The following is a 25,695-nucleotide window of genomic DNA, read 5'->3' as shown; positions in this document are numbered from 1 at the left end:
AACTAGAACTGCTGAACAATGTGGTTTAATGTTTTCTAAATCTAATTTTTTTTCCAATTTGTTTGTTTTACTTTTTAGTCCTCCACATCATTCACTGTATGCAGCTTAGTTCAGATAAATCAGACCTTTAAAAAACACAATACCATTTGTTTCTGTGATGTTTCAGCAACTTGACAAAGAAAACGTTCAGAATTATTGAGCATTATGTATTAAATTTGAGATTAAAAAAAAAATCAGGGGTTTCTGTTTTCTGCGATAAGCTCCAAATTGTAACGCCACCATAATACTTTTCTGTTACAGGTACTATGAAATTTTCAAACACTAAAGATGTCTATATATGTGTAAATGTTTTAATTAAAGTTGGATTTTCTTTTTTATTATTATTATTATTCTAGGTTCTCAGTCTTTTTACCAAGAACATAATGATGATATTTTGTGCCTCACTGTAAATCAGCACCCCAAGTTTACCAACATAGTGGCAACTGGCCAAGTAGGTATGTTTGTATTTTTGTAAAAAGAAACTAACATAAGAGCATGCAATTAGGCCTTGTGAGTTCATGATAAATCACAAAACTATTTGATTATGCTATCTCCGTTTGTATGAGTGTTACTCAGTTACCTGTCCTCTTTCTATGTTCGAGTGTAATTTAATAAATTAAAGAAAAACATTGCGGTTTGAAAGATGAGGCCTATCTTCTGTTTGTAGTATTATGAAAAAGATATTTGTTGCGAAATCTTAAGCCCCATTATATTAATCTGTATTTTTTTATCAGCTTGTGTTAAACCAGAGTACTTAAACTAGTTGTTTCATCATGTAGGGCTGTCTAATCAGAGAGTTTTGATAATACAAAGCTGTAAGAATTTATACAGAAACAAAAAAAAGAGAAAAAAAAAAAAGAAAAAAAATCCACCACCCTGTATTTGCATAGCTCAACTATTACCCATATTGCAAAAATTTTCAGTTGAATATAATTTTTTATTTATAGTTGTAGAACCTAATGACAATTTTCATACTTGCAGTTGTTTCTTGGCAGGTTGAAACATACATCATCTTCCTTAGTGTATAGAACACACACACAAAAATCACTGCTTAATCAAAAACAGCTTGTTTTTTTTTTTTTTCTGTGTATTTTTTTTCTAGTGTCACATCTAAGTCTGGTCAGGTTGGCAGAGCTTCTTAACTACTTTCCTGCATCTTTCAGATTTTTAAGTGTGTGTTTCATTAAAACTAACTCACTGATGATAGTAATAGCTTAGCTAAACTAACTGAATTTCTTTGACTTTCCTGCCTCATCAATTTTAAGAAATTATAATAATTTATACAGAAATTATTGTCTGCAGATTTTTGCCTATGGTTTGATTGCAAAGAATATTCGTAGGAAAATAGATTTTTTTACTGTCTCAGGACGTCATTTGCTTCTTCAGCAGATTACTTACTCTAGCCCTGCTTGTTATTCCGTAGGGTAGAATATATGGGTACTAATATTATAAAAATCTGTTCTTTGCCTGAATCACTTTCTTCAGTATTCATTTTACCCAAGAAGAAACACAGCACCCCTAATGTTTTTTTATTCCATAGTTTACATCAACTACCAATAGAAAAATTTCAGTTCATTCATAATATGAATTAAGGGATATAAATCAGGAGCAGACGACACTTGAAAACTAATTACAGAATTCTTTGTAAGAAAAAAAAAATACATCTGAACAAATAAAATGGCATCAAAATATCTTCCAACACATGTTTTTTAAATTGCAAACAGACATTAAGATGTACAGATTTCACGAAGAACTTAATAAGCTGCTGCTACTTGTCCTACTGGTATGACTGGTATAAACACAACTTCACTATTGTGATTTAAACCTTCAAAAATTTACAGAGATACTAACTTCAAGCATTTCTAAACTGCAGTGCTCTTATGTAGCATTTTCGTAGTATTTACCAATACCTGAACCTATAATCCTGATTTCTTACCATGCTTCTAGAAGATCATTGAGTGTATTTGCCACTTGTCAGGTCAGACTCAAACATTACTTATTAACAGAATAGCAAATGACATTTTTTCCACTTCATTTCTTAAGATATCAATAACATATACAGTAGGGTTTTTTATTTAGAGTTTGGCAAAGAGACTTGAAGTAAGTTGGTTGTTCCAAAAGTAATGCCTCCTATTTATTTCCATTAACTACAATGGACACATAGAGCATGAGCACTATTTGATAGAGCAAATTCTCAGCTACAAAACACTATTTTCAACACAGTCACCAGCATTAGCTATGTGTTTTCACTAGCAATGAACAAGAGCCTGCATGTCATGCTCATAAAAATCTGCACTTGAGCCTTTGCTTCAGTGCGAATTCCCATATTGTCACACTATGGACTGCTGCTTTGACTCCGGTTCATAGTGGTGTACTGTCACCAGTAACAATGCTATCCAGAAAACTGTCACCTTCAGCCTTGCATCGGTTCAAAAGGTCTTGACAAACTTACATACAGGGTTCTTTCTGTTCCTGTGTGAACATTTAGGAGACCCTAAGGTGTATAGTTTGCAATGTTCCAACATTGCCACCATTGTTTCCAATGCATTTAAGCTGATGTTCAGCTCCCTGGACATAATCTGCCAATTCGTGTGGACAAGCTGATAGAGACGCTCTTCACGTCATGGTATAAGAGCTGAGCATGGCTGTCTGGAATGTGGCTTGTCTTTCATGTCACCACTGCTGAGACACACTACCCACTGCATCACTGCCCTCCTGCTGCCATCTGTCACACAGCAACAAAATTTAATGGAATAAGGGTGGGAAGATGCAGCCTCTACTGCTGTACCACCGACATCCACCTCTTATGTTGTGGACCAACATAATAAACTAGGAGGCACTACTTTCAGAGCAGCCCTCATACAGCAAAATGAAATTAATTGTGTTGTAACTCAAATAGAAATTAAAACATATTCACTCTACTAATTTATATTTCCAATGTGACCAGCATTTATCAGTAATCTTTCATCTTTAACACGAAACGCAGTATTGATGCTGCTGCAATGCAAGGAGATGACATCAAAGTGTGTGTTAAGAAATTACACTAAATATGGCATATATTTTCTTTAGCACTTATCTTATTTCTGATCTAATTATTTTTCTGCTGCTTTTCCATTACAGGAGACTCAGCAGATATGTCAGGTAAGGGAAATAAAATTTTAACATCTTCAGGTGTAGTTAGCCTATCTAGTAGCCATCTACAATTTTATAGAGCAATAAATGACATGAATTCATTTTAGTTTATTAAAACCCTGTATGTTAACACTGAACATAAACAGCAATATCTCAGCAAACTGTAGATATTAGAACATTAAAAATCAAAGTGTTAGAACGCAATACCTATTTTGTTGTAACACATTCCCTTCTTATTGACCAGTGATTAGTGAGTTCTAATACATACTGCTACTGTAGCATTCCTCTGGATGTTTGCAGGTTTAGTAGGCATGTTGGGGCTGACCATTAACAGTTGTTTTAGATACTTAATTGAATATAGTTTTAATTACACATTTTCAAAGTAAATTCCATTGAGGAGGCCTACGTGACTGAGTGAATAAAGCAATCACCTTTCACATTTATGTTTGCTTGTCATGCACGTATTACCACTTATCCAAAATGCTTTTTATTGTGTCAGTTTTTAATGTATCATTTTGGGTCTTTGACAGTTTGACAGTCTTGACTGAGCTATTTTTATTAGTGTGTGTTTTTTCAAATGTAACCTTAAAAAATCATCACCATCATGTGTGACTGAGTTCATTGTTGGGCAGCCATAATTGTCTTATGACATATCTTCAGAGATGCATAAATATGTGTTAATGTCTACCTAGAGAGTAAAGTAATCTTCGTGTGCATCTAAAGATTGTTCTTTGAAGAACAGATGTACATTGGCATTTTTAATGTGTGTTGACTTCTTTCAAATATGCCAAATTGTGCTTGCTCTAAGGATGGGAGGAAGAATATAGGTACCTTTTCCTACACTTTTAAATTGTATATAATAAGCAGTGATTATATGGTTTTTTAATGTAAAAGAACATCTCTATTGCTGCATATAATGCTTGGAGACTTTCCTTCTCACTTGCTGTTTTCCTATTGCAACTTTACTTTGAGCTTGTATATATTACTAAATTCTGTTGTCACTGCCTGAAACCAATACTCTTATTTTTTCTTCTTTACGGAACCATTAGTCTGGAATCCAAGCTGCTGGCTGCTTTCATTATAAAGATACAGATTATTTCACTTGAAATTTATTGATGGATATTTGGCACCCTTCTTCTCAATAACTTTGACTTTTCTAGTTATGGTTTTCTGTGGTGATTCAGGGGTTTTTGAAGCAGTGATGTTTGTCATAGGCTGGACTGGCAAATTAAGTTTCATAATGTCTTGGTATTGATTTGTTTCATCTTACTGAAGATATTTTTTGTCCTGTCAGCCCGTGGTAGCTTTAACTTCTCCCATAGGGAGAACACACGTTAGAAAATCTCTCTTTAGAGAGGAGTTGTTGAGCAACTTCATTATTCTGCAACCAGAACACGAAGTAAGGTCAGAGACTTACAGAAGAACACAGTCAAGTAGGAAGACTCAAGTCAGTGCTCTCTGCGCTTCAAGTCTTGCTCTGAAAATAAGTTGTTATTTATCAGTTGTTATTTATGAAATCTAGGTGAAGGTTTTTGTCTGCCAACCTAGAAGAAAATTCAGTAGAGTTTATATGGGAGGTCAAGGGCAATATCATGTGTTACCAAAGGGAGAGCTGAGAGGAAAAAATAGGAAAAACAACACAGTTTGTAGACTTAAAGGAGCTTAAGGTTCTGTCAGGACAGCAGGGAGCTTGTTTTGAGGCATGACAATTATCGACAAACCTTGCCCTTTCTGTTTTAATGGCATATAAATGTAGTACTTCTCAAATAGCGATGATAAATGAATGTTGGTGTCATAGGAGAAAATTGTGGGAAACAGAAGAAAGTAAGAGATTGTTCTAAAGCGTTCTTTGGCTTTAGATGTGTTTTGTTGTTCTTTGGCAATAGATGTGGAGTTATGCTCAAAAACTTCGTTTCGTGTGACTAAAATTTTACATAAGTCCCTGTGTGCACTCTTTCTCATTATATGGGTGCCTTTGGGAGGCTAGGTTTAGCTAATTACAAACATGTAGTCAGGAGCTGAAATAGATCTTTTTCCATGAATCTGGGTCTTAGACAGCAACCGGTAACCTCCCAGGTCTGCAGATTTGTTTGAGAGTAGAAGGAATGAAGTTTCAGAGAGACTCTTACTGTCCTGAAGATGCCCTGAATGCTTCTCAGAGATTATGAACTACAATTGGATTGTAAGATCTTCAGAGAAGGCATTACATTTGGAAAAAAACACTAGCTGTCATCATATTAGAAATAATCACATACATCAGTAGTACGGAAAGATGGTTCTAACTGCAGAGCTTGCAGTCTAAACAGTACAAACTAAGTTAAATACCCTAGTTCTTCTACTTCAGTGAGCAAACTGAATAATCAGTTGGTGTTCTCCCAAGAGAGCATGCATTTCAGACAGATGGCCATTTTGTAGAAAAGGAGATTTTGGTCTTGCACTGTAAACTGATTTCTCAGAATCTATCAGTTGTCCAAAAGCCCTATATAGAAATTACGTTCCTGGTGGTCTACTCACTATTTGTAGAGGCTTGAGTTAGCATGTTGAGCTGAGCATTTCTAGAATAAAAACAGGAGAAGAAGGCTTTCATTAAGAGATTTTGCAGAGCTTTGTAAGTCCAATAAAACATTAAGCAACGTTTATATCTCCAATAGTGTAACGAGACCAACATTTTAGTCCTGGCTTAAGGAGCCTGTTTGCATGAAATTGGTTTCTGAAGAGGGGCCAAAATCTCCTTTCTTTCTTTTCTTATTTTCTTTTTGTCTGATAAGAATATATATATTTTTTGTCTTATTAAAAAAAAAAAAAATACTTCGGAAAGAAAATCATTAGACACTGTTAAAATGTACACTAATTAACTTTTTTTCATGTTTGTGTAGCTACAGCTCCTTCTATTCATGTGTGGGATGCAATGAACAAACAGACATTATCAGTACTGCGGTGCTACCACTCAAAGGGAGTTTGCTCAGTCAGTTTCAGTGCCACTGGCAAACTGCTGCTCTCTGTAGGGCTTGATCCTGAACATACCATTACCATTTGGAAGTGGCAGGAAGGTAGGAAAGTGATTATTTTTGTAGAATTTGTTTATGTTGTTTGAAGTATATTGGGTTGAGGCAAAGACAACCGTAACATAAAAAATATCAGCACATAGATAATTATTGTGATAAATGCTGTGCTCTACACCCTGTAAGAAGAGGCAAGCTAACTGTACTTATCTGTTTTAATAACTGCTAAATATACCTCATATCGAGCTGCTGGGTTAAGATCAACGTGGTTCACTGATTTACAAATAGAATTAAACAGAATCATATTCATCTTAAAAAAAAAAAAAAAAAAAGTCATTCCTTTTCTGCTTGGTTTTTACCGTTTATAAATATCTTTTTTACTTCCAGATTAAATTTTCTGTTCTCTAAAGTCTGATTATTTGCTTTACACCTAAAATAATGTTCTAGAAGTTGAACACTGCAGAAACATGACACTAGCATAGCTCCTCTGTGCCACTACATTATTTGTGTGTTAAGTTACGCTAGAGTTTTTCAGAGTGATGTTACATGAGTCAAGATTTAGGATAAAGCCATTTGGTCATCTGCCTCCTGTCTGGAAAAGCTGCGCCCAGGCTTCAAAATTGATTCTCTAGACTTGTTGATTTACTTCCTCTTACTTCAGAGATTTCCGCTAATCAGCTAGGGTCTCTCAGAAGTTTATAAATCATGCAAATAATCCTCCACAGCTTGTCTCTGGATGCAGTGTCAAATATGTATGTTATACACATTTGTGGTGAAAGCATGCGTAGCAATTCATTGCCCTTTCAGTAAGAATATATCTATGATCATCTTTATGAGATGATTCAGCTTCAGCATGGCATCTAAGAAAAAAATGCCCTGGAAAGAGCTAAGTACCAGAGGAGGCTAGGTAACAAAATGCCTTTTTCAGGTCATAAAAGTATTGAGGAATCTTAACATGCATGGATTGAAATTGTAATAACTCTGAAAAGACTGGAAGAATATTACATTGCAGTCATTATGTAATGAAGTCAGTTTCTGCATTTTCTCCAGAAAGAAATAAAAAATCTTTAGAGAAAATTTTCAGGGAGATCTTTCATTAGTCTCTTGTAGTTTGTACACAGTCTGTCAATTTTAGAGGATTCCTGGTAATGTAAGAGAAGATGAATACTTACTTGGAGCTATGCTCCTAATTCTCTTACATTCTTGAGGAAATTGAAATTTATAAGTAGAGAGCACATTTGTTAGGTGTTACACCTCAACGCTAGGTCTTACTAAATCATTTCTAGCTTAATTTTAATTTAGGAGCAGAATTTGCTTTTCTTCATGACCTGTGTGGCCTTGGATGAATCATCATTCTCCAGATTGAACAAATAAAGAAATAAATATTGCCATAGATGTATATTTTTCTTGGTGAATGTTAAAAGTCTATTTTCTTTCTGCCAGGTGCCAAAATTGCCAGCCGAGCTGGTCATAACCAGCGTATATTTGTAGCAGAATTCAGACCAGACTCAGATACCCAGTTTGTTTCTGTGGGAGTGAAACACGTGAGGTTCTGGACACTGGCTGGAAGAGCGCTTCTCAGTAAAAAAGGGCTACTGAGTTCCATAGAAGATGCCCGAATGCAGACAATGCTGTCTGTAGCTTTTGGAGCTGTACGTACCTTAAACTATTATAAAGTGTATGCATACAAAAATTATTGACTTTTCTCTGTTGTTTTTTTTTTTCCAATTCAAACGAGACTGTACTATCCTGCTAATGGTTGTATCACTTGTCTTATTAAACTCAGTTTAGCATTTCTGTTTTTTTATTTAAGAACTAATACTGACTAATACACTTAGTGTGTAAATTGGTCTGTATGCAGAATGTTCTGGAGTGAGGTATGAGCTTCTTTGAGGATGCAAAGCTCGTGAGGATTTTGTAAAAAGATGTGCAAACTGAATAAAGCCAAACAGTTCTGGAAGCACTGCTCTTCCTTGATGTTGTCTCAGAAGAGTTGGTTCCGGTGCTCTGAAACAAAGGTTGAAAACAACCAAACAGTTATGTTGTGAGGATGATCAGAGGGTTTGCTCCCAAGTTCATTTTCAGTCCTCTTCAATTTACTCATTTATTAGAGGCCACTGCCCTGACCCTTTTAATAAGAATGTAGAACATCAACACCACCCAATTCAAGGAAAGTGTTCTTACTGAATCTATACGAATACTAAAATACTATATGAGACACTGAATTTGAGGATTCTTCACTTAATAAAACAGTTTTGCTCAATAACCAGTTCCTGTTAGTCTATAGTATGTCCTAAGAAATTGGCCTTAAATATCAGAAATAATTATTTGAATTACCTTCAAAAAACAAGGAGCCAGAAATAAAGGGAAACACACAACTTTATTCTAAAACAGACTGCTTTCTTCATAAACTACTGGTTACTAAAGTCATAATGCACATAGCAGAAAGGTGCAGATTGCCTGTTTGTGGGAAGTGTCAAAACTGCTCCTGGTTTTCTGCTTCTTTAATGATATTTGTGCACACTTGATAAACTGAAAATGTAGATTACACTGTGGCTGAATTTTAAGTCACTGCATTTCTTTCTGCAGTGTGGAGCCTAATGGCGACAAGGAAACCATACATATCAGATTTCAAGAAAGCATACAACAGCTCATTCTGACCTGTATCTTGCATCTCCTCCACAACTGGTTGCTCTAAACAAGCAGAAAAATTGAAAAGGGCAATCTAGCATAAAAGCAAATGGTTGTGATCTGTGTTTCTGAATATTCTTCTTCCTGCCTTGCTCAGAATCAATTGTTGAGTGTATTTTTCCTCTTTTCAGAATAACTTGACATTTACAGGTACTATCAGTGGAGATGTTTGTGTTTGGAAAGATCATGTGTTGATACGAATTGTGGCCAAAGCTCACAATGGACCAGTTTTCACAATGTACACCACGTTGAGAGATGGTTTGATTGTTACAGGAGGCAAGGAAAGGCCGTGAGTCATCTTTTTATTTATTTATTTTCTCCTGCATGCACATGTATTCTCTAAAAAAGGTTTGGATTAATCCCTTCTAACATTGAGCAGCTGATTGAGACATCAAAGCTTGGAGAGTAGTCACCTTAGGATCCCTAACTAGCAACTACTATCTCCAAAGCCACCACTTCATGTGCTTCAAGTATGTACTCAAGTACTGAAGCACTGAAATTACACAAAACAAATTCTACCTTTAGGAAAATTGTGTGTTTAGTTCCACCTTGGCCTTCTTAATTTCGGTACACCAGCCTCTTTTGATACATTCTCTTTAAGTGTGACAACAAATCATTTGTCAAAACATATTGTGTTGCAAGTACTAGCAATTTATATTCTATTGCACTTCTTCTAATAATAATAGTACAATAGCAGTAACTGTGATGAAAATTTTTGGAGTTCTTTGTCAGAGTTTCTTCCATAATCTGAGTTGCTCAGCATTATGGAATGTTACATTTTCTGTTAGGACAGATTTTTCTCTTTGAAAACAAATTAAACATATGTCCTGTCTCAACTGGAAATGCCAGATTTATAATGCTTTCATTAAAATATTTACTCCTTTCTGAAAACGCTTTTGATTCATTTCTGTTCTTCACTGGAAAATGAGAGGAGTACTTTGTGCTTTGATGATTAACACTCAAGCTTGTTATCTCACGTAGTTAACATTGTGTGATTTTTCTCCCATATGTTTTGCAATTTATTTCACAGCAAATGTAGTAGAAGATGTGTAATTGAGGAAAACAGGAAAAATTTTGATAAATGTTGTCAGTCCTAATAATAAGATGGCAATTTGTTCATGTACTTAAATGCTCCTTTGACTAGACAAATTCACTGAGAGCTACTAATTTAAACTAGGCTTAAAAGTGGCCATCTTTCAGCTTTTTCTCTAAAGTAGTGCAATGAGGACTTTGAATCAGTATTTCTTGCTTAGCTAGCAGGCTCAGTACAGACCCTCACCTGTTCAGTAAAAGCTAATGGGTCTTTAATGATTTAAAACAGACTAAAATGCATCGATTACAGTAGATTACATTCATTTATATATATTTCTTTCATATATTAATTGTCTTTTTTGTGCCAGCCATTATGCTCACGCTTGTTCATACTTTGACAATAGATCAAAGGAAGGAGGAGCTGTTAAACTATGGGATCAAGAATTGAAACGATGTCGTGCCTTCAGACTGGAGACAGGACAAATAACTGACTGTGTTCGCTCTGTTTGTAGGGGCAAGGTAAAGGAATCATTGTTTGAAATAAAGCTTATAACTTGTGGGTTGATCTATAGCATTAAAAATATGGCAAATTCCTTCCACTTTCTCTGATAATTGGTATTTGAAACTAAAAGTTTTGCTGCAAGATGTCTACAACTGACTTAAGAACAGGAAAAAGAAATGTACTTTAGGAGACCTTAGTCTGAATTAGGTTGATGTTCGTTATATATTTTGATTGTAGACTACCAAAGAATTTCTGTTTTATATTTTTTTCACATTTCAAATATCTGACTGCCAAGCAATAAGTCATCTGATACCACTTCCATACTTCTTTCTACTTCAATAGATCATAGCTGAGTTTAAAAAGTAAATTAGCTTTGATTAGTTGATTTGAGCAGATTTTCTTAACATAAGCATAGCTTTGATATATATCTTTATTAATATCAATCACAAGTAGTTAATGTATTATATCAGAGATAATTCTTTTACTGTTGTTCAAGGGAAAAATTCTTGTTGGCACAAGAAATGCTGAAATAATTGAAGTTGGAGAAAAAAATGCTGCATGTAACATTTTAATTAATGGTCATATGGATGGACCAATCTGGGGCCTAGCAACACATCCTTCCAGAGATTTTTTCCTTTCTGCTGCAGAAGATGGCACAGTACGACTCTGGGATATTGCTGAAAAGGTAGGTGTTGATGATCAGTTGTTTTGGGAAAAAGAAAAAACAATCCTAGACTTGTGGTGATGGTGCAGACTCAAAACTTGCTTTTAAATCTATTCTGAGAATAATTCATGTGATATTACAAAAATAAAGTACTTTTGAAATAAGAACAAATAGAAACATTTACTCTTCTGAATTTTTATTCCTTCACAGAAGATGCTGAACAAAGTCAGCTTAGGGCACGCAGCTCGTACTGTCTGTTACAGCCCAGAAGGTGATATGGTAGCTATTGGCATGAAAAATGGAGAATTTATTATCTTGCTTGTGACCTCTCTGAAAATTTGGGGAAAAAAAAGAGATAGAAGATCAGCTATCCAAGATATCAGGTCAGAAAATGCAATGAATTTGTATACTATAATATCCTTGACATTTCTATTCTTTTGATTTTTGAAAAATATAATTTAATTGCGTACTTTCTGAGGAGGATTGCAGTGACGTTTCAGAGCACTGGAATCAGTGCATGCATTATGGAGTTGGTGTGATTATTCTTGTACCTGGAGTAAAAAGGAAGGATGAGCTACGTGCACTTAAGAAATAAATAATTAGCAGTCAAAACCAGGCCCTCTATATGGCGAGAGTTTCAGGTGATACTGCCAAGAATTGGAGATCAGTTGAAATGAAAAAGGACAGAGGAAGTAAACAAGAAATAGGAAGAGACTATCATAAGCACAGGGCAGGTCAGAAGGTGTGAGAAAGAGCAGGGTAAGACAATGTGTAGGAGGTTAAATGAGATCAGACGTTTACATGACTGGATTGTGAGAAGCCATGGAAGTTGCCTCTGTGTCAGTTTGTTACTAGTTATGTTTTGTTAAAATGAATTTATTCAGAACAAATCTTTGCTTCTGTTTCCTTGGTCAGTTAAAAGCCCCTTAAAGGAGTACAAGACTTTTCCTTCTGTTAGATAAATTAGTCACGTTTGGCTCAAAGGAACTTCTGGAGACTAGCAGGCACCCTGCTGTGGGAGGGAGGAGAACCCCCACTGAGAGATAGGGCTTGCTGGACTCAGAAGGCTATGTCTTGAAGACAACAGAAATAAGGAAATTCCCTTATAACACAAATGTTACTGTGAGGAATTTGTACAGATGAAAGATTTGATTTCAAGTGTTTTTACTTAGTAAGTTTCATCTAGAAGATCTGCAGTTTCTTTAATTAAGTCATTTCACTTTTTTTTTATCTTGTAGCCTTGTAAGTATAGCTTTAGAGTCAAAGTCATCGAGGATGTGTCACAGTTGTTAGTACACTGGGATGATGACAGTGATGAGACAGTGAACTGAATTCTTACAGAGATGTTCCTTGCTCACTTACATATGACAGCTCTACCAAAATTATTGCCACATTCTAATGTATATGCAGTGCCCCAAAATTTAGTTTCACAAGTCGTTTTGCTTAGCAGACCAAAGAAAAAACCAACAAAAAGCTCTTCCTTCTATTCTGAGTAGCAGATGCCTGAAATGCAATTTTTCTTATGCTTCTCAATTATTAGAATCTGTTGTAAAATCAAACCTGTCTTGAGAACTATCGTAAGTTTACGTATTCATAATCTCTTTCTCAGGTTTAGCCCAGATTCTCGTTATTTAGCAGTTGGTTCCAGTGAGAATGCAGTGGATTTTTATGATCTGACATTGGGCCCCACGCTAAATCGAGTCAGCTATTGCAAGGATATCCCAAGTTTTGTGATCCAGATGGACTTCTCTGCAGATAGCTGTTATCTCCAGGTATCAGTCATTAATTGTTCCTTGTGCATTGAATAGCAACTGTACTTTCAGCAGATGCTGTGCAGGTGTTCTCCTTTGAAAACTACTTTTGCAATGAAATGTTGGAGTAGGAGGTTACTACCATGAGACTGTTACTGTACTGTAGTGGTATGAGGATTACAAAAATCGTTATCCTGGATTTTAAATGCAAGAAATAAGCACAGAAAGGAAAAACATATTTCAAAATCACTGTAATGTGTTTCCCTGCCTTTTTATTTCCTCAGTGCTTCCTCTCAAATGAGGAAGCCGTACAGTCTATCATTCAGTAAGCCTCAGGGAACTGTGGATCTTCACATCCCTGACCATCATTATGTTTATGTTCAGTTCTGGCATTCCCAGAGCACCAACAAAACCATGGTGGTAGAACTCCCAGCCACAGGGCGGAACGCGTTTTTTAAAAACAAAATAAATTAGTCATACTTTGTTCTCTGTCTTTTGCTCATATCTGAGAAGAGAAATTACATGAGCATGCCTTTGCCTCTTCACACTGAGTGAAATACCTGCATATCAGTTTTAAAGATAGAAGTTAATTTTATGTTCTTTATTGATATGCACACGTACATAACAGCATGCACAATATAGAGAGTAAACATTATGTGCAGAATGTGAAGTGTGTTTCAATTATATTTTCTTCATCAGACATTTTAAAATTGAAGATTTCTTACACTTTCTCACTGTTGCCTTATACTTGCATAGATTTTTTATTGTTTTCAACTCATTGAGCAAGATGCTTTATTCATAGATAAGTTAATTTTAGAGGTACTATCAAGAAAATGCTTTTCAAAACCCCTTTGAATTATAACTTCATCATTTCAAACAAGCACGTGTATTTTAAATTCCTATTAACCCTTCTCTGCTCATCTGCAAGGTATCTACTGGGTCTTACAAAAGGCAAGTCTATGAAGTGCCTTCAGGAAAACAGCTTGTGGACCAGGCTGTGATTGACAGAATAACTTGGGCTACTTGGACAAGGTAAATGATTCACAGATATACACCTGTTAAAATGCTTGTAACTTCCAGGAGAAGCACCTGCTATTTAAAAGTGTATTTTATCCCTTCATTCACATACTTTCCTTTAATGCACCTACGTGCTCTGGCAACTTACCAGATAAGCTCTGGGCAGCAAAACAAAGTAAGTAGCATGTCCTGTTGGTAGAACAAGAGCTGCTTGACTGGTCAAGGTGACAGGTAAAAACTGATCTCTCCAAAGTTTGCCTTTCTGTTTGTTATGTATCATCTCTAACTTCCTTTGATCATATCTATAGTGGCCTCAGTAGCTTTTCATTCTGCTATGCAAGTTAACTGGCCTGCTGCTTTTTTTGTTTCAAAAGAATGATTTGGGGATAAGCGTACAAAACAATAATAGACAGTACAATTCTGATGATTTGAGTTTTATTCACAGTATCACACTAATAGTAACTGTATTCTAAAATCCATAATAATATTTGCATATTAAAAGTTGTACAAAAAGTATTTTTAAAATCTTAAAGTTATTTCATTTATTAAAAAAATGACTTAGAAATTACATGAAGTGTCACATCGTATAACATTTTTATTATATATTCAATCATTTATTTTACATGTTATGCAAATCTGATTTCTTCTGCCTTATTTTCAGCTGCTTGCCTGCTTTTGTTTTGCTATCTCAGTCAACAGTTGAGAATAAACACACACATAGATTATGTTAATCAGTAGTAATTCTGAGTATTTTGTTGCAAGACCAGACTAAAACTATGAGTTTTTCAGAGGGCTCTGAACCACTGTGCTACCTTTTGATTTCTCTGTGGGTAAGCCATTTTTGTCACATCTTTGAACACAACAAACTTGTGCTTTCTGACTCAACTCAGTATATCTGAAGTAAAAATAAATAAATATTTGAATATACTGTATTGTGCTCTGTGAGGAAAAAGAAGTCATGGAAAATTTCCCAAGTCATACACCTGTTAACAAGTGATTAAGTAGTCATTTCTTTGCATTCTTAGAAGTATGCACATACATCGTATGCACAGTTGAATAAAAAGCAACTTTTGAAAAGGTTTTTAAATGAAGTTTTCTATTAATGTGCTTTTTGGAATCATAAGATGTATTTTTTAATTCGTTGCCCTCCACCCCCTCTCCCATGCCACCTCCATTTAATGAATAACCTTCACTGGACTCAAGGAGCCTTCTCATCTAAGGATATGAACAAGTGGTACAGACAAAAACATTGTGACAATATATATTTTAAAACTGTTTTCTGATAGCTAAAACTTATTTGTCCCAGCAATGCTGGAGCATTCTGTTTTTAATTTTCCTTAATTTTTTTTTGCAAACACCTCACTGCACAGTGTTAGTATTGTCCATTTCATCTTCTGTTTGTTAGAGTATGTGGGGAATTACAGCACTAAATAAAGTTCAGAAGCAGTTATAGGATGATGTAAACATTAATTACAGAATAAACTTTATATGAGATTTGTATGTACAGGAATAAAATGATATTCTTTCTGAAACATGTTACATTAATAAGAGCTGTTTACTGTTCCCTTACTGTATTTCTTTTCCTGCAGTTTCCAGAAGAATCTCTCTCTCTCTTCTGTTTCAGTGTTCTAGGTGATGAAGTAATTGGAATCTGGTCCAGACATGCTGAAAAAGCTGATGTAAACTGTGCCTGTGTCTCTCACTCGGGAATCAACCTTGTAACAGGCGATGATTTTGGCATGGTCAAACTGTTTGACTTTCCGTGTCCTGAAAAATTCGTAAGAACCTGCTTTTTGCATGGCTATTTAAAAAAAAAAAAAAAAGGAAAAAAAAAGTATTGTTGTTATTATAAAAATATTTTCCTCTCTGAATTTGTAGCTTTGTAATGCATCTTTATAACCTTAGTTTTAGTCTCATAACCATTCTTCATCTCACATTTTTCCTGATTTTCCATTCTGTACTGTGACTTTTGCTGTAAGTTCTGAAAGGTGTCACTACTGTTTGCCAGGCTGCCTTCATGTAGCACCTTCTTACTTAATTTTACTAATCCGCATCTCCAATCTCCATTTGACAGATGAGGAAAACATTTGGTAGTTTTAGTCCCATCCGTGTATTTCCATGAATGAAGTGTTTACAGATTTGTCACTGATACTAGTATCGTTAATTTTCAAGATATGAGCCTGCACTGCATTGGTAACTTGTAAAAAAAAAAAAGCATTTCTTTTCAGTATTAGAAATTTTATAAAAAAATTCCTAGACATTTATCATGTGACAAAATGTATTTTGTATTTTTATGCTAGCTGGAGCATTGCTCCAAATTTACAGGTGCTGTCTCATTTGGAGATAATTTTATCTTTGTGGCTCAGTGGTGCTTCTTCAGGAGATCTTTCACATCCAAAAGCCTATATAGCGTTCTGAATTATACGACTTTATGATGCACTAAAATGGTAGATAAACGTGTGCCTACTTGGTTTGATTTACAAGGACACAGAGTATTTAGGCTCTTCCATTTCCTTGTTTTTTTGGTTTTTTTTTCAGGCAAAACACAAACGATTTTTAGGTCACTCTGCCCACTTAACCAACATTCGATTTACAAGTGGAGACAGATACGTGGTTAGTGCTGGAGGGGACGACTGCAGGTACGTATCTGTTCTGTTCTTATCTGAAAGTGTATAGGAGTGAACAGGGACAATCCATAACAGTATAAAGCTCAGGTTCAGAATTGGAATCACTGAATCTCTATGCTTGTTTCTCCGTTTGTATATAAAGAAGTAAATACAACAAAATAAGTAGCTCAGATGTCAATATCAACAGTTAAGATTTACTAAATTAAAATGTGTGTATTTCTGTATTCAAAGCATTATACATTTAAACAATTTTTTAAAATTTTGACTGTGTTAGGCCTTTGTTATGTCTTACATTTAATTTCTTTTTGAAAATGCAGCTTATTTATTTGGAAATGTGTACATATGCCTCATTGAGGGAGACATGGAGACTTGCAAAGAGGACACTGCGTGAAGTACCAGGCATGAAATACCCAGGATTGCAATGTGATATTCTACTGTGGCCTGCATGCTTCAGAAACGGTGCTGATCCAAGACACAGAGAAGTCTGTCTCTGAAAGACAAGTATCTAGAGTCCGTCAGAAGGATAGACTGTAAGAAATTTGCTGAGGCCATTAGATTTACTTCTGTAATCCGGGTTTGTATTTCACTCACTGCCAGATGTTGAAAATGAAAAACATGGATAAAAGAAAAAAGGGAATTGTTAGTCGATGTACAGTATCACAGTAAGATCCTGGGTTTTTAATCAAGAGATGTTATTTCTGATCTAGTACTGTACATTGATCTATTCTGAGCATGAATGTTTCTGCTTTAAGTTTTGGGGTCTGAATATCCTTGAAAAAAGAGTATTCCATATTTTATTACTGAAAGAAACCATATATTAAATCTTAAATATATAGTATTTTAATAGATGTTTAATTATTATAATGGCAAATTATATTTCTATGACCGATCAAAAGGAAACATCATTTGATGAAGCAGAAAATAAGACAGCCGATTCCTTAGGGCTTAAATATTTCTGTATTTAGAGGCCTGGGTCACAATCATGTCTGGTGAAAGCTGCTGGATATGCATGATCTTCGTGGCTAATTTAGTGTTTTTGTTGCACTTAAACATTAAATTAGTTCTGTGAGCAAAGTCAGATTTGCTCACATTGTGAGTGCCTTGCCCACAACCTAAAAGTCTAACTCCAATTTTTGCCTTGTGAATAAAAGTTATTCTCAGTGGAAGAGAGGTAATTGCTGTGCTGCTTGACTGGGCTGCTAGCCTCTATGCTGGAAATGTGGACTACAGTGAGAATTTTGTAACCTTCGTAACTGATAAGGCTTGGGATATCACCAGTTGCAAAAATAGAATTTCGTAGCAATATGACTTATTTTCTCAGCATCGTAGTGAAATTCAGAGAGAATATGAAATTTGCAAACTCTATATTTTGTGCATTTTAACTTTTTAACAGAGTTGGGACTAGCTGGGATAAGCGTCTACTCAGATTTCTCTCCTGATTGTAAAATACATCCAGTCATATGCTTCTTTAAATGGACCTGCTGTCACCTCTCGCAGAAGTGCTTTTATTCTATCCTTCAACACAGCTGAGGTGGAAAAGAAAAACACTTCAGTGATGGTGAAAAGCTGAAAACTATAAATGAGGTACAAGTGAGGAAGATTTCATCAGCTATTTGTCTAAATCATGTCATAGCAGTGCGCTACAGACTGAACCTGTCTTTTTAATCAGTGCGGTTATTTTCTCATGCAACAGGGAAGGGAATAGAAGTAACTAATTATCAGCACTACTCACAATTACATTCTGATAGGAACATAAAGTTCTTTTTGTCTGTGTAAGTCACTGTTGCTTTAATGATGCCATTTGTTTAGGTCAGTCAGCAGATTTGATATTATTCCTCTCTTGCATTCTCTTATACCAGATATGTGACATAAACCTCTTCTCTTCTTGTAAGCATCTTGTGTGCATGGTGGTTCTAGTGGGAATGGGAGGGTTTGCATGTAGAAGAGGAGGGGAAAAAAAGTTAATGAGCCAGACTTTCATGCTTTCCTAGATCCAAAAATGTTTCTTATATACTCTACAAAGCTACTTGTCCCACAGACTCAGATAATATGTTTTATATATCAAGATACAACAAATATTTAGTTTAAAGAAGTTGATGAACTAGACCATTGGCAGATTTCTTGGCTTGATGCTTCTTAACGAAGTCTTGCCAGTCATGCAGTTGCTATTCTGCAGGATCAAATACTCTGTGAATATGGTCCATGAGTGTAGAGGGAAATCTTATCAGTAACACATTTGATTATAGGGGAATTGTGTCTGAGAAATGAGACAAGACCTGATTTGTATCATAACCTTGTTGCCTCTCTGCATATTTTGTGTGAAAATTGGTAACTGACATTTAAATCTTGGCCAGAGAAATCAATTGTAATATGCTATGCTATAGCTGTAATTCTTTCCCTTTCTAAACACATCTGTGAAGGACTACTTGACTTAAATTTTTTCCTGCCTCTATTTTAAGATTGCCTTTTATCAGTTTAAGTTGGATGGCTGTTAAGAGCTCCTTCATAGGCTGTCTAACACAGGCTGCCAGAACAAAGTCCATTTCCAGCCTCTTAGAAGTTTTCCCCTCAAAATTCTAGGCTCAGTATTTCACATCCTTAGGATCTTCTGTAGACCTTCATCTGATGTTAGACATATGTGGACCATCAAGTTTTGTTCCTTATCCTTGATCGTGTCCTCTTCTCCTCCATCTCTGTTAATTTAACTGTGCCTCTCCACTGATAATTTGTCACTGGTGCTCTTGTCCTGATAAATCTTAAATGTCACATGGGTGGTGGAGTACCAGCAAAAACTGATGGGTGGATTGCAGCTGGGCAAGACTGAGAGTGGCAGTGCAACAGTCCGAGCTCCAGCTCTCCCTGTTTCTTCATTCTCTTCCGAACCTCATTGCAACTGTAAAGGGCTGGGAGCTGGGGCAGGGGCTGGAAGCTGAAGAGTGTTAGAAACAAATCTACTGGCCTTGTTCTGCCTGTTGCAGCCAACTTGGCAAGTGGTATTTTCCCTGACAGACTGCTCAGGGGTTTGCAAGGTAAAATGTGGTCAGCCAGCAGGGAATGGTCAAGAATGGTGAGGAGAGGGGTGAGTCCGGCCTCAGTTGCAGGTTTGTTCTTGAGGACCACTTGAAGAATGTTCTGTGCAATCAGCTGGCTGCAGGCATGCTTCAAGATGGCAGCTTTGTGGTCTTCGTGATGGTGCTTGTTTTTGTGCCTCCTTTGCTGTTTACATTAAGTGCTACTGTAGTAACTTGCTAACTGTTGCCACCCAGATTGGTGCTTGAAACCTGTGCAGAGGGCAGCAGGCTGCCAGTGTCAGTGAACATTGGGACCTTGTAGCTGGTTCTCAGAAGACAGAGGCTGACGTGACCTGATACGGTGCTTTGAGGAGGATGCTGGAATGCGGAGGGATTGGTCACAGCCTTGTGCTTGTAAACATTGGAGAAAAGAAAAGTGGGCTAAAGGACTTGATCAAGAACTGGGGAAAGCCTTTTCTGTGATTATACAGTGCTAAGGAAGTGGAAGCAAACCTTCTTTCTGTACTTGTATTTATTTTTATTTTTTAGTTTACTTGGATTTATTTTCTAGTTTAATGGTCTTTGTAAGTCTCATTATGGTTAGCAGCAAACATGTATCTTTGGGATCTTTAGAGTCAGCAGTATAGAACAGCCAGCTAGAAGGGGACCTACAGAAACCATCTGGTCCATCTGCCTGACCACTTCAGGGCTAGCCAAAATTTCGGGTGTGTTTTGAGGTCTCTTGAAAGGAGAAAGAGAAATAGAGAACTGTTTCAAGGAAAACAAAATGTAATTTCACCTAAAAAAAAAAAAAATCTTGGAAGCTACTTAAGTATGCTTAGGGGAAGAAAAACAAAAGAGAGAGAAGGGGAGAAGGCAAATCAAGCTCCTAAGAACAAACAAAAATTAAATGCATTTAGAACTGAAAGTTATCATTGTTTAGGACCTGAAGAGCACAGTTTTGGGTAGAGAGAACTAATAAGCCAAATGTGTTGAATCATTTAGTTTTGAAATCTTAAATTTCTCATTCTTAAGAGGGTAGTCGTATACAGTTTCAGATTTTGATAGAGAAGATTTTGATAGAGATATCATCATAGAAGATGATATGAAATTAGAGACAAACGAAAGCTCTTCAGACAATTAAGGCTACTTTACAACTTGGTTTTGATAGTTGAAGGAGAGCTTCAGAGCAACTTCAGTTTGGCTCAATATCAGGATTTGAACTTTACACAAATCATTTTAATGCTGACTTGGGATTGCACCATTAGGAAGAAAGCAGACATGATTTATCTCCTGAATCTGGAAACTAGATCAAAATAAAGGGCTTCAGTGCCTAGAGCAGAACTTTGGGAGCATTCAGAGTGGCTTAGTTTAAACCTGCGATCCAGTTCTCTCAGCTGCTGCGTCATCTCTTCTCTGACTTCCAAGTTTGCCAAGGCAAACGAATCCTTCTTTCAGCAAGCCCTGAGCACCTGTCTGTGCTGCATCTCATCTGCTTTCTAGATTGCACTCAACAGAGCCCGTCTCCTTTAGCAGATGGATTTCACTCTAGATCTATACTTGGGACTCTTAATATATTGCACTTTGCTCTGTACGGTGTAATAATGGGACAGCCTAAGGATCTTGGTTTCAAATACAATTCTTACGCGGGCCAGATGATGTATTTCCCTATTTCATTATCAGCGTCACAGATGGGACAAGCCTTAATCTTTAAAGATTCTTTTTATTCTGTTAACATAAACAAATGTTAGCGTAGACAAATGTTGTTTTGTCAGTATTTTGGACAGAGTGAATCATCCCATTAGACTCTACAGAACGGGAAGTCAGAATGAATTGTCACATCTGTGATTTTAGCATCACTCACTGCATTGCATTTGCATACCCTTGTTCTGACAGTTCTCTTATGCTTCCTTGCAGTCTGCTCTGTTTTCCTAAAGTTTATGGCACCATTCATTCTTTGCTCATGTATATAGATAAGTGAGCTTGCCAAAGCCTACTATGCATTCTTTATACCGATCACTGTGGCATGGTCAGACCAAAACCATTTCTTTGGTTCTCTCTGGCTTCTGATCTTCAGCTAACTTTGGCTTCAGGCTTAAATTCTGCAGATCTCGTTTCAGGAGAGAAAAAAAAAAAAGTTTTAGGTGCATAATATGCATAAGAGCCACAATAGATTACCTTGCCAAAATCATTTGTTAGTAAGTAATAATTAGTGGGTGGGTTTGTTTTTTCCCAGTCTATTTGATACTAGAACAGGTTACCACCCCGTTCTCAGTTTACTTGCAGCATAACAGTCGTAACTCTGATGTGTTTTTTGTTAACTCAATTTAGCCACTAATCCAACTAAATCACTTTAAGAAAAAGGAGGGGGGAAAAAAGAAAAGGCACAGAAGGTGTTCTTTTTCCCTCACAGTGTGGAGAAAAACAAATAAAATAATCAAGGTCTCTCTGAGCATGGTGACAACAGGCAATTGTCATAATTTTGTATTCTTTTTAAACTATGGAAAATGGAGGAAACAGCAATTGAAAGCCAGTAATATAAACCCAGAGAAAAGGAGAAAGTGGGAAGCAAAGGAAACATGGGGAAACAAAAGAAATAGGCAAAGGCAAGGCCAAAGGACTGGCAGTAGAGGTGGAGGGGGAGCAGCTCTAAGAAAAGAACAGATATCTTATTTCAGGTTGCAGGTCTTCAGGGGTGGCTCATGGGGTTGTGGAGGACTGGAGAACAGTAGTGTTAAGTAAATAGTGCTCAGGGAAAGGCTGCTGGCAACTTTGTTTGCTGGTTTTGGGGGAGATGCAGATGCTTATTTCTTGCTCTTTCCACTCCTGTATCTATGGGACAGCCATTTAGCACAGGGGCGCTGCAGCTGACGCCAGTTACCACTGGATATGGTATATATCCAATGGGCATAGCATATGCGTGTTGGTAGCAAAACAGTGTTGATGGAAAAATGCTTTGTGATTTTGAGAGCTCAGGTAAAAGAGTTTAATATTGTATTTTAAAATGCTACTTATCTTTCCCACGTAAACCAAGAATGGATTTGTCTTAATAGGCCTCTTCTGCTTTTTATCCCTATTTTAGTTTCCTGTGCAAATGGGCTTAAATGCTTTCTTTAAGCAAAAATGTTTAAACCAAAGAAACATTATACTTTGGAAAACTTCACAGCCAGCCTCCATCAAAGGCCATGGATGGTTCTGTCCTGCAGTGGTTCTGTCTTAGGCCTCCAAATGTAGGTACAATAAATCAGAGGAGAGGAATGTAATGTAGGCCTGTAAACACGTATCAGTAGGAACAAATTGGTGATGACAAAATAAGGAAATACAATCTTAAGGTAAGCTTTACCTTGAAAATCCAAACTCAGTACAGGTGCTACTGAGGTGACAAAGCTTGACTTTTATCTGTAGCAACTCTTGGTAAGAAACATCAAATCTCTGCGTAAATGTCTGAACTATTCTGAACCTGCTAGAGGACAGCTGAGTTTGGCATGAGAGGCAGTGTGTGTCTGGATTTCTCTTTCAAAAGCCAAAACCCAGAATTTTTTGTTTCGATTGCTTGCTGTGGAATAACCCAAAGTCCTTGCAAAGCAATTTTGTCTTTTACTTACTTGCACTTCTCCTTTGGTTTGGGCACAGCTGTCATGTAGGAGCTTATTTGAAAAGAAAGCAAATATATATATATATATATTTTTTGGCTGTTTTTGATCCCATGTTGCAAAGATGTGTTTGACTCCTACCATAGCTTGCTACCCTTTCTGTTCAAGTATTGCTGGGAGCTGAATGGCACTGACTGCAGCCCCCACAATTTGCCTAGGACTCAAGGTCTTCTCTGACTTCTCTACATTCTTAGGATTGTGTTGCACCATTTCAACTTTGAAGTAGGCCCAGCTGACAAGAACTGACAAGTTGAACTATGGGAGTAGCACTGTTCATGCTTTACCAGTCTTTCATAACATGAGTTCTTTTTCCCCAGGGGACAGATGTTGTTATCCCGGGTGTTTCTTGTAACTGCAGCTTTCATAGAGCTTTCACACAGTGCCATCGTCAGCTGTTCTCAGTTGGTCTGAGCAGGAGATGAATGATTAAGGATAAAGATGTAGATTATTGAAGTGAGTATTGCACTGGTTGGTTCTGAAAAGGAGATTTAGTAGGGCTACAGTTATTTTCAGTCCTCTGTAGGATTATAAGCCAGTTGTGAGGAAATGAAAGTTCTTCGCATAATATCCAAAAATTCATTTGTTATCTTTCGCCATTACTCTCCCATAGGCACTATTGATCTAACTTCCACCAAGCATGAATGCTGGCACAAATTGCATGGAAAAAAAATGGTTTTCTGTACTTTTGTGAAATGTTGGTGCTGTTGGGTAGTAGGGGTAGTACCTTCCATAGCTCTGCTCTGTTTTTCCTTTACTTGCTGCTGCTTAGCTTTGTGTTGTGCTTTCAGAATCCAAGTAGCTATTCTCTCCTTAAAAAACAAAAACCAGAAACAAACAAACAAAAAAAGAGAACAGAACAGTATTTGGTAATTATGAGCTTAGTTTGTGCTTTTTAGTTCAGTTGTGAGTAGACGGCATAATATACAAAATAATGGAAAAGCTGCATTGCTAATTTGTGAAGAAAGTTGATGCATTTTTAATGTAAAATGTAACATAAGCATACACTCAAGACCACAGCAATCATTTAAAATAATGTAACAATCCAAGTAACTGCGTTAGACTCATCCCCTTTAAAAATATATACCCTTTTAGCGTTACAGCTGGGTTTAGTCACTTTTTTTTTATTAAAGCAAGCAGAAAAGAGTCTGCAGCTTGCCTTACACTGCACCTTCTACAGTAGGCACTAAGACATCTGAGCTGTTGAAATTCAGCAACGAAGGGAGCGATAGTTTGCTCCTGCCCTTACAAATTGTCATCTCACTATGAAAAGGAAAAAGAACTTCACGGTGGCAGCTTGTTCTGAAAGGGGCAGCTAATGAAGGCGTTGGAAAAACAAATAAACAAACCCCATAATTTGAGGTCTTTTACTTGGGAAAAAAAACCCCAACATTGCAGCGTTGTTCCTTACAAAGCCACGATCCCATCCTCTGCTATTCTCCTCCCATCAGGTCACTTTAGGAGAATATTTTACTGTAGTTCTTTAAGCTTAAAATCCAGTTGTCTGTTTAGATTTGTTGTGTTTCATTATGGGGTGTGTCCGATAATCCCTTTTGCTTTAACCAAAAAAAAAAAAAGTATTTTGATCTAGTCCAAAGGTATGGTCATGTATTACTGTCATCAGGACCATGGGTTTAAGTGTGCTCCACGTTGGTTTCCACCATGAACATCTATCTCCTGTAACAATGTTGTATGTTTATTTAAAGGAAAGCATATATATATATATAAAATATATATATATAAAATATATATAAATTAAAACATCAGATTTTTGCATTAAGATTTTTTTAAATTTGATTATGAACCTCGAGTACTTTAATTCACATTTAAAAAACTTAAAAATAATTTCCTGGAGCATTACGTTTCAGAATTCAAGACTGTATTTGTCAAATTTAATTTTAAAATATGTAGCTAATGTTGTTTTCTGATATCAAATGTAAATATTTGTAAAAAGAAATTCTTTTGTATATTTTTGTGAAAATGTAGTTCCCCAACAGATACGAAACATTTAATAAAAAAGTGCATTCATGTTACTGCTCCCCACGTTCCGTCATTACGGTACCCATTAACAACGTTGGCTGTAATGGTCACCCACTGGGAATCTTCACTGGAAGCCTTCCCACAGGAGTTAATGACAGCACATCCAGGATTTGGGTGTGCTGCCAGAAAAACAGATTCTTCAGCATCAGACTGAGAGAGACACGTTCTCTCTTCCCCTTACAAAGGATGATATCTGAAACCATTTTCTTTCAAGAGAAGCGGTGTTTAATTATTTCATAAGATTTTTGAATAGAGCACAACATCACATTACTGCTTAATCCTTCTTGTTTATGAAGTGTTTTTGTGCCCTCGTACGCTGCTCTTTGAGAAAGCAGCCACGGTATGATGAATACATGGCAAAGAAATGCAACAAACCATTAACTTCTCCTTCCCAGGGAAGAGGTGAAGGGCTCAATCACGGTTTGCTTGGACAACACTACACATCACACCAAACACCTGCTGAAAGGGAAAAAAGTCCTGGCATAAACTTAATACAGGAATAAACTTCCTAATAATGACAGACTACATTACTCAAAG

General features: G+C 36.4%; 1 protein-coding gene across 9 annotated transcripts in view; it reads left to right on the top strand.

The window, feature by feature from the left end:
• EML5 (EMAP like 5) overlaps positions 1-25,151 on the top strand; it is a 114,568-nt gene extending 89,417 nt beyond the window's left edge. For 4 of the 9 annotated variants that reach the window (XM_040701559.2, XM_025151285.3, XM_025151283.3 and 1 more), the window contains 13 exons: positions 396-494; positions 3,160-3,180; positions 6,048-6,221; positions 7,617-7,825; positions 8,996-9,153; positions 10,301-10,415; positions 10,895-11,083; positions 11,273-11,445; positions 12,672-12,834; positions 13,742-13,845; positions 15,455-15,608; positions 16,369-16,469; positions 16,775-25,151. In XM_040701559.2, coding sequence (XP_040557493.1) covers positions 396-494; positions 3,160-3,180; positions 6,048-6,221; positions 7,617-7,825; positions 8,996-9,153; positions 10,301-10,415; positions 10,895-11,083; positions 11,273-11,445; positions 12,672-12,834; positions 13,742-13,845; positions 15,455-15,608; positions 16,369-16,469; positions 16,775-16,811 — 1,697 coding nt within the window. In that variant the 3' untranslated portion in view covers positions 16,812-25,151. Of the gene's footprint in view, positions 1-395; positions 495-3,159; positions 3,181-6,047; positions 6,222-7,616; positions 7,826-8,995; positions 9,154-10,300; positions 10,416-10,894; positions 11,084-11,272; positions 11,446-12,671; positions 12,835-13,741; positions 13,846-15,454; positions 15,609-16,368; positions 16,470-16,774 lie in introns of those variants that run through there. The other 5 variants (XM_025151284.3, XM_015287733.4, XM_025151282.3 and 2 more) reach the window with 4 other exon arrangements.
• Positions 25,152-25,695: the final 544 nt, after the last annotated feature.

This window comes from Gallus gallus, chromosome 5 (genome assembly GCF_016699485.2).
Source record: "Gallus gallus isolate bGalGal1 chromosome 5, bGalGal1.mat.broiler.GRCg7b, whole genome shotgun sequence".
Taxonomy (NCBI): domain Eukaryota; kingdom Metazoa; phylum Chordata; class Aves; order Galliformes; family Phasianidae; genus Gallus; species Gallus gallus.
This window is presented reverse-complemented; position numbering and strand designations above follow the sequence as displayed.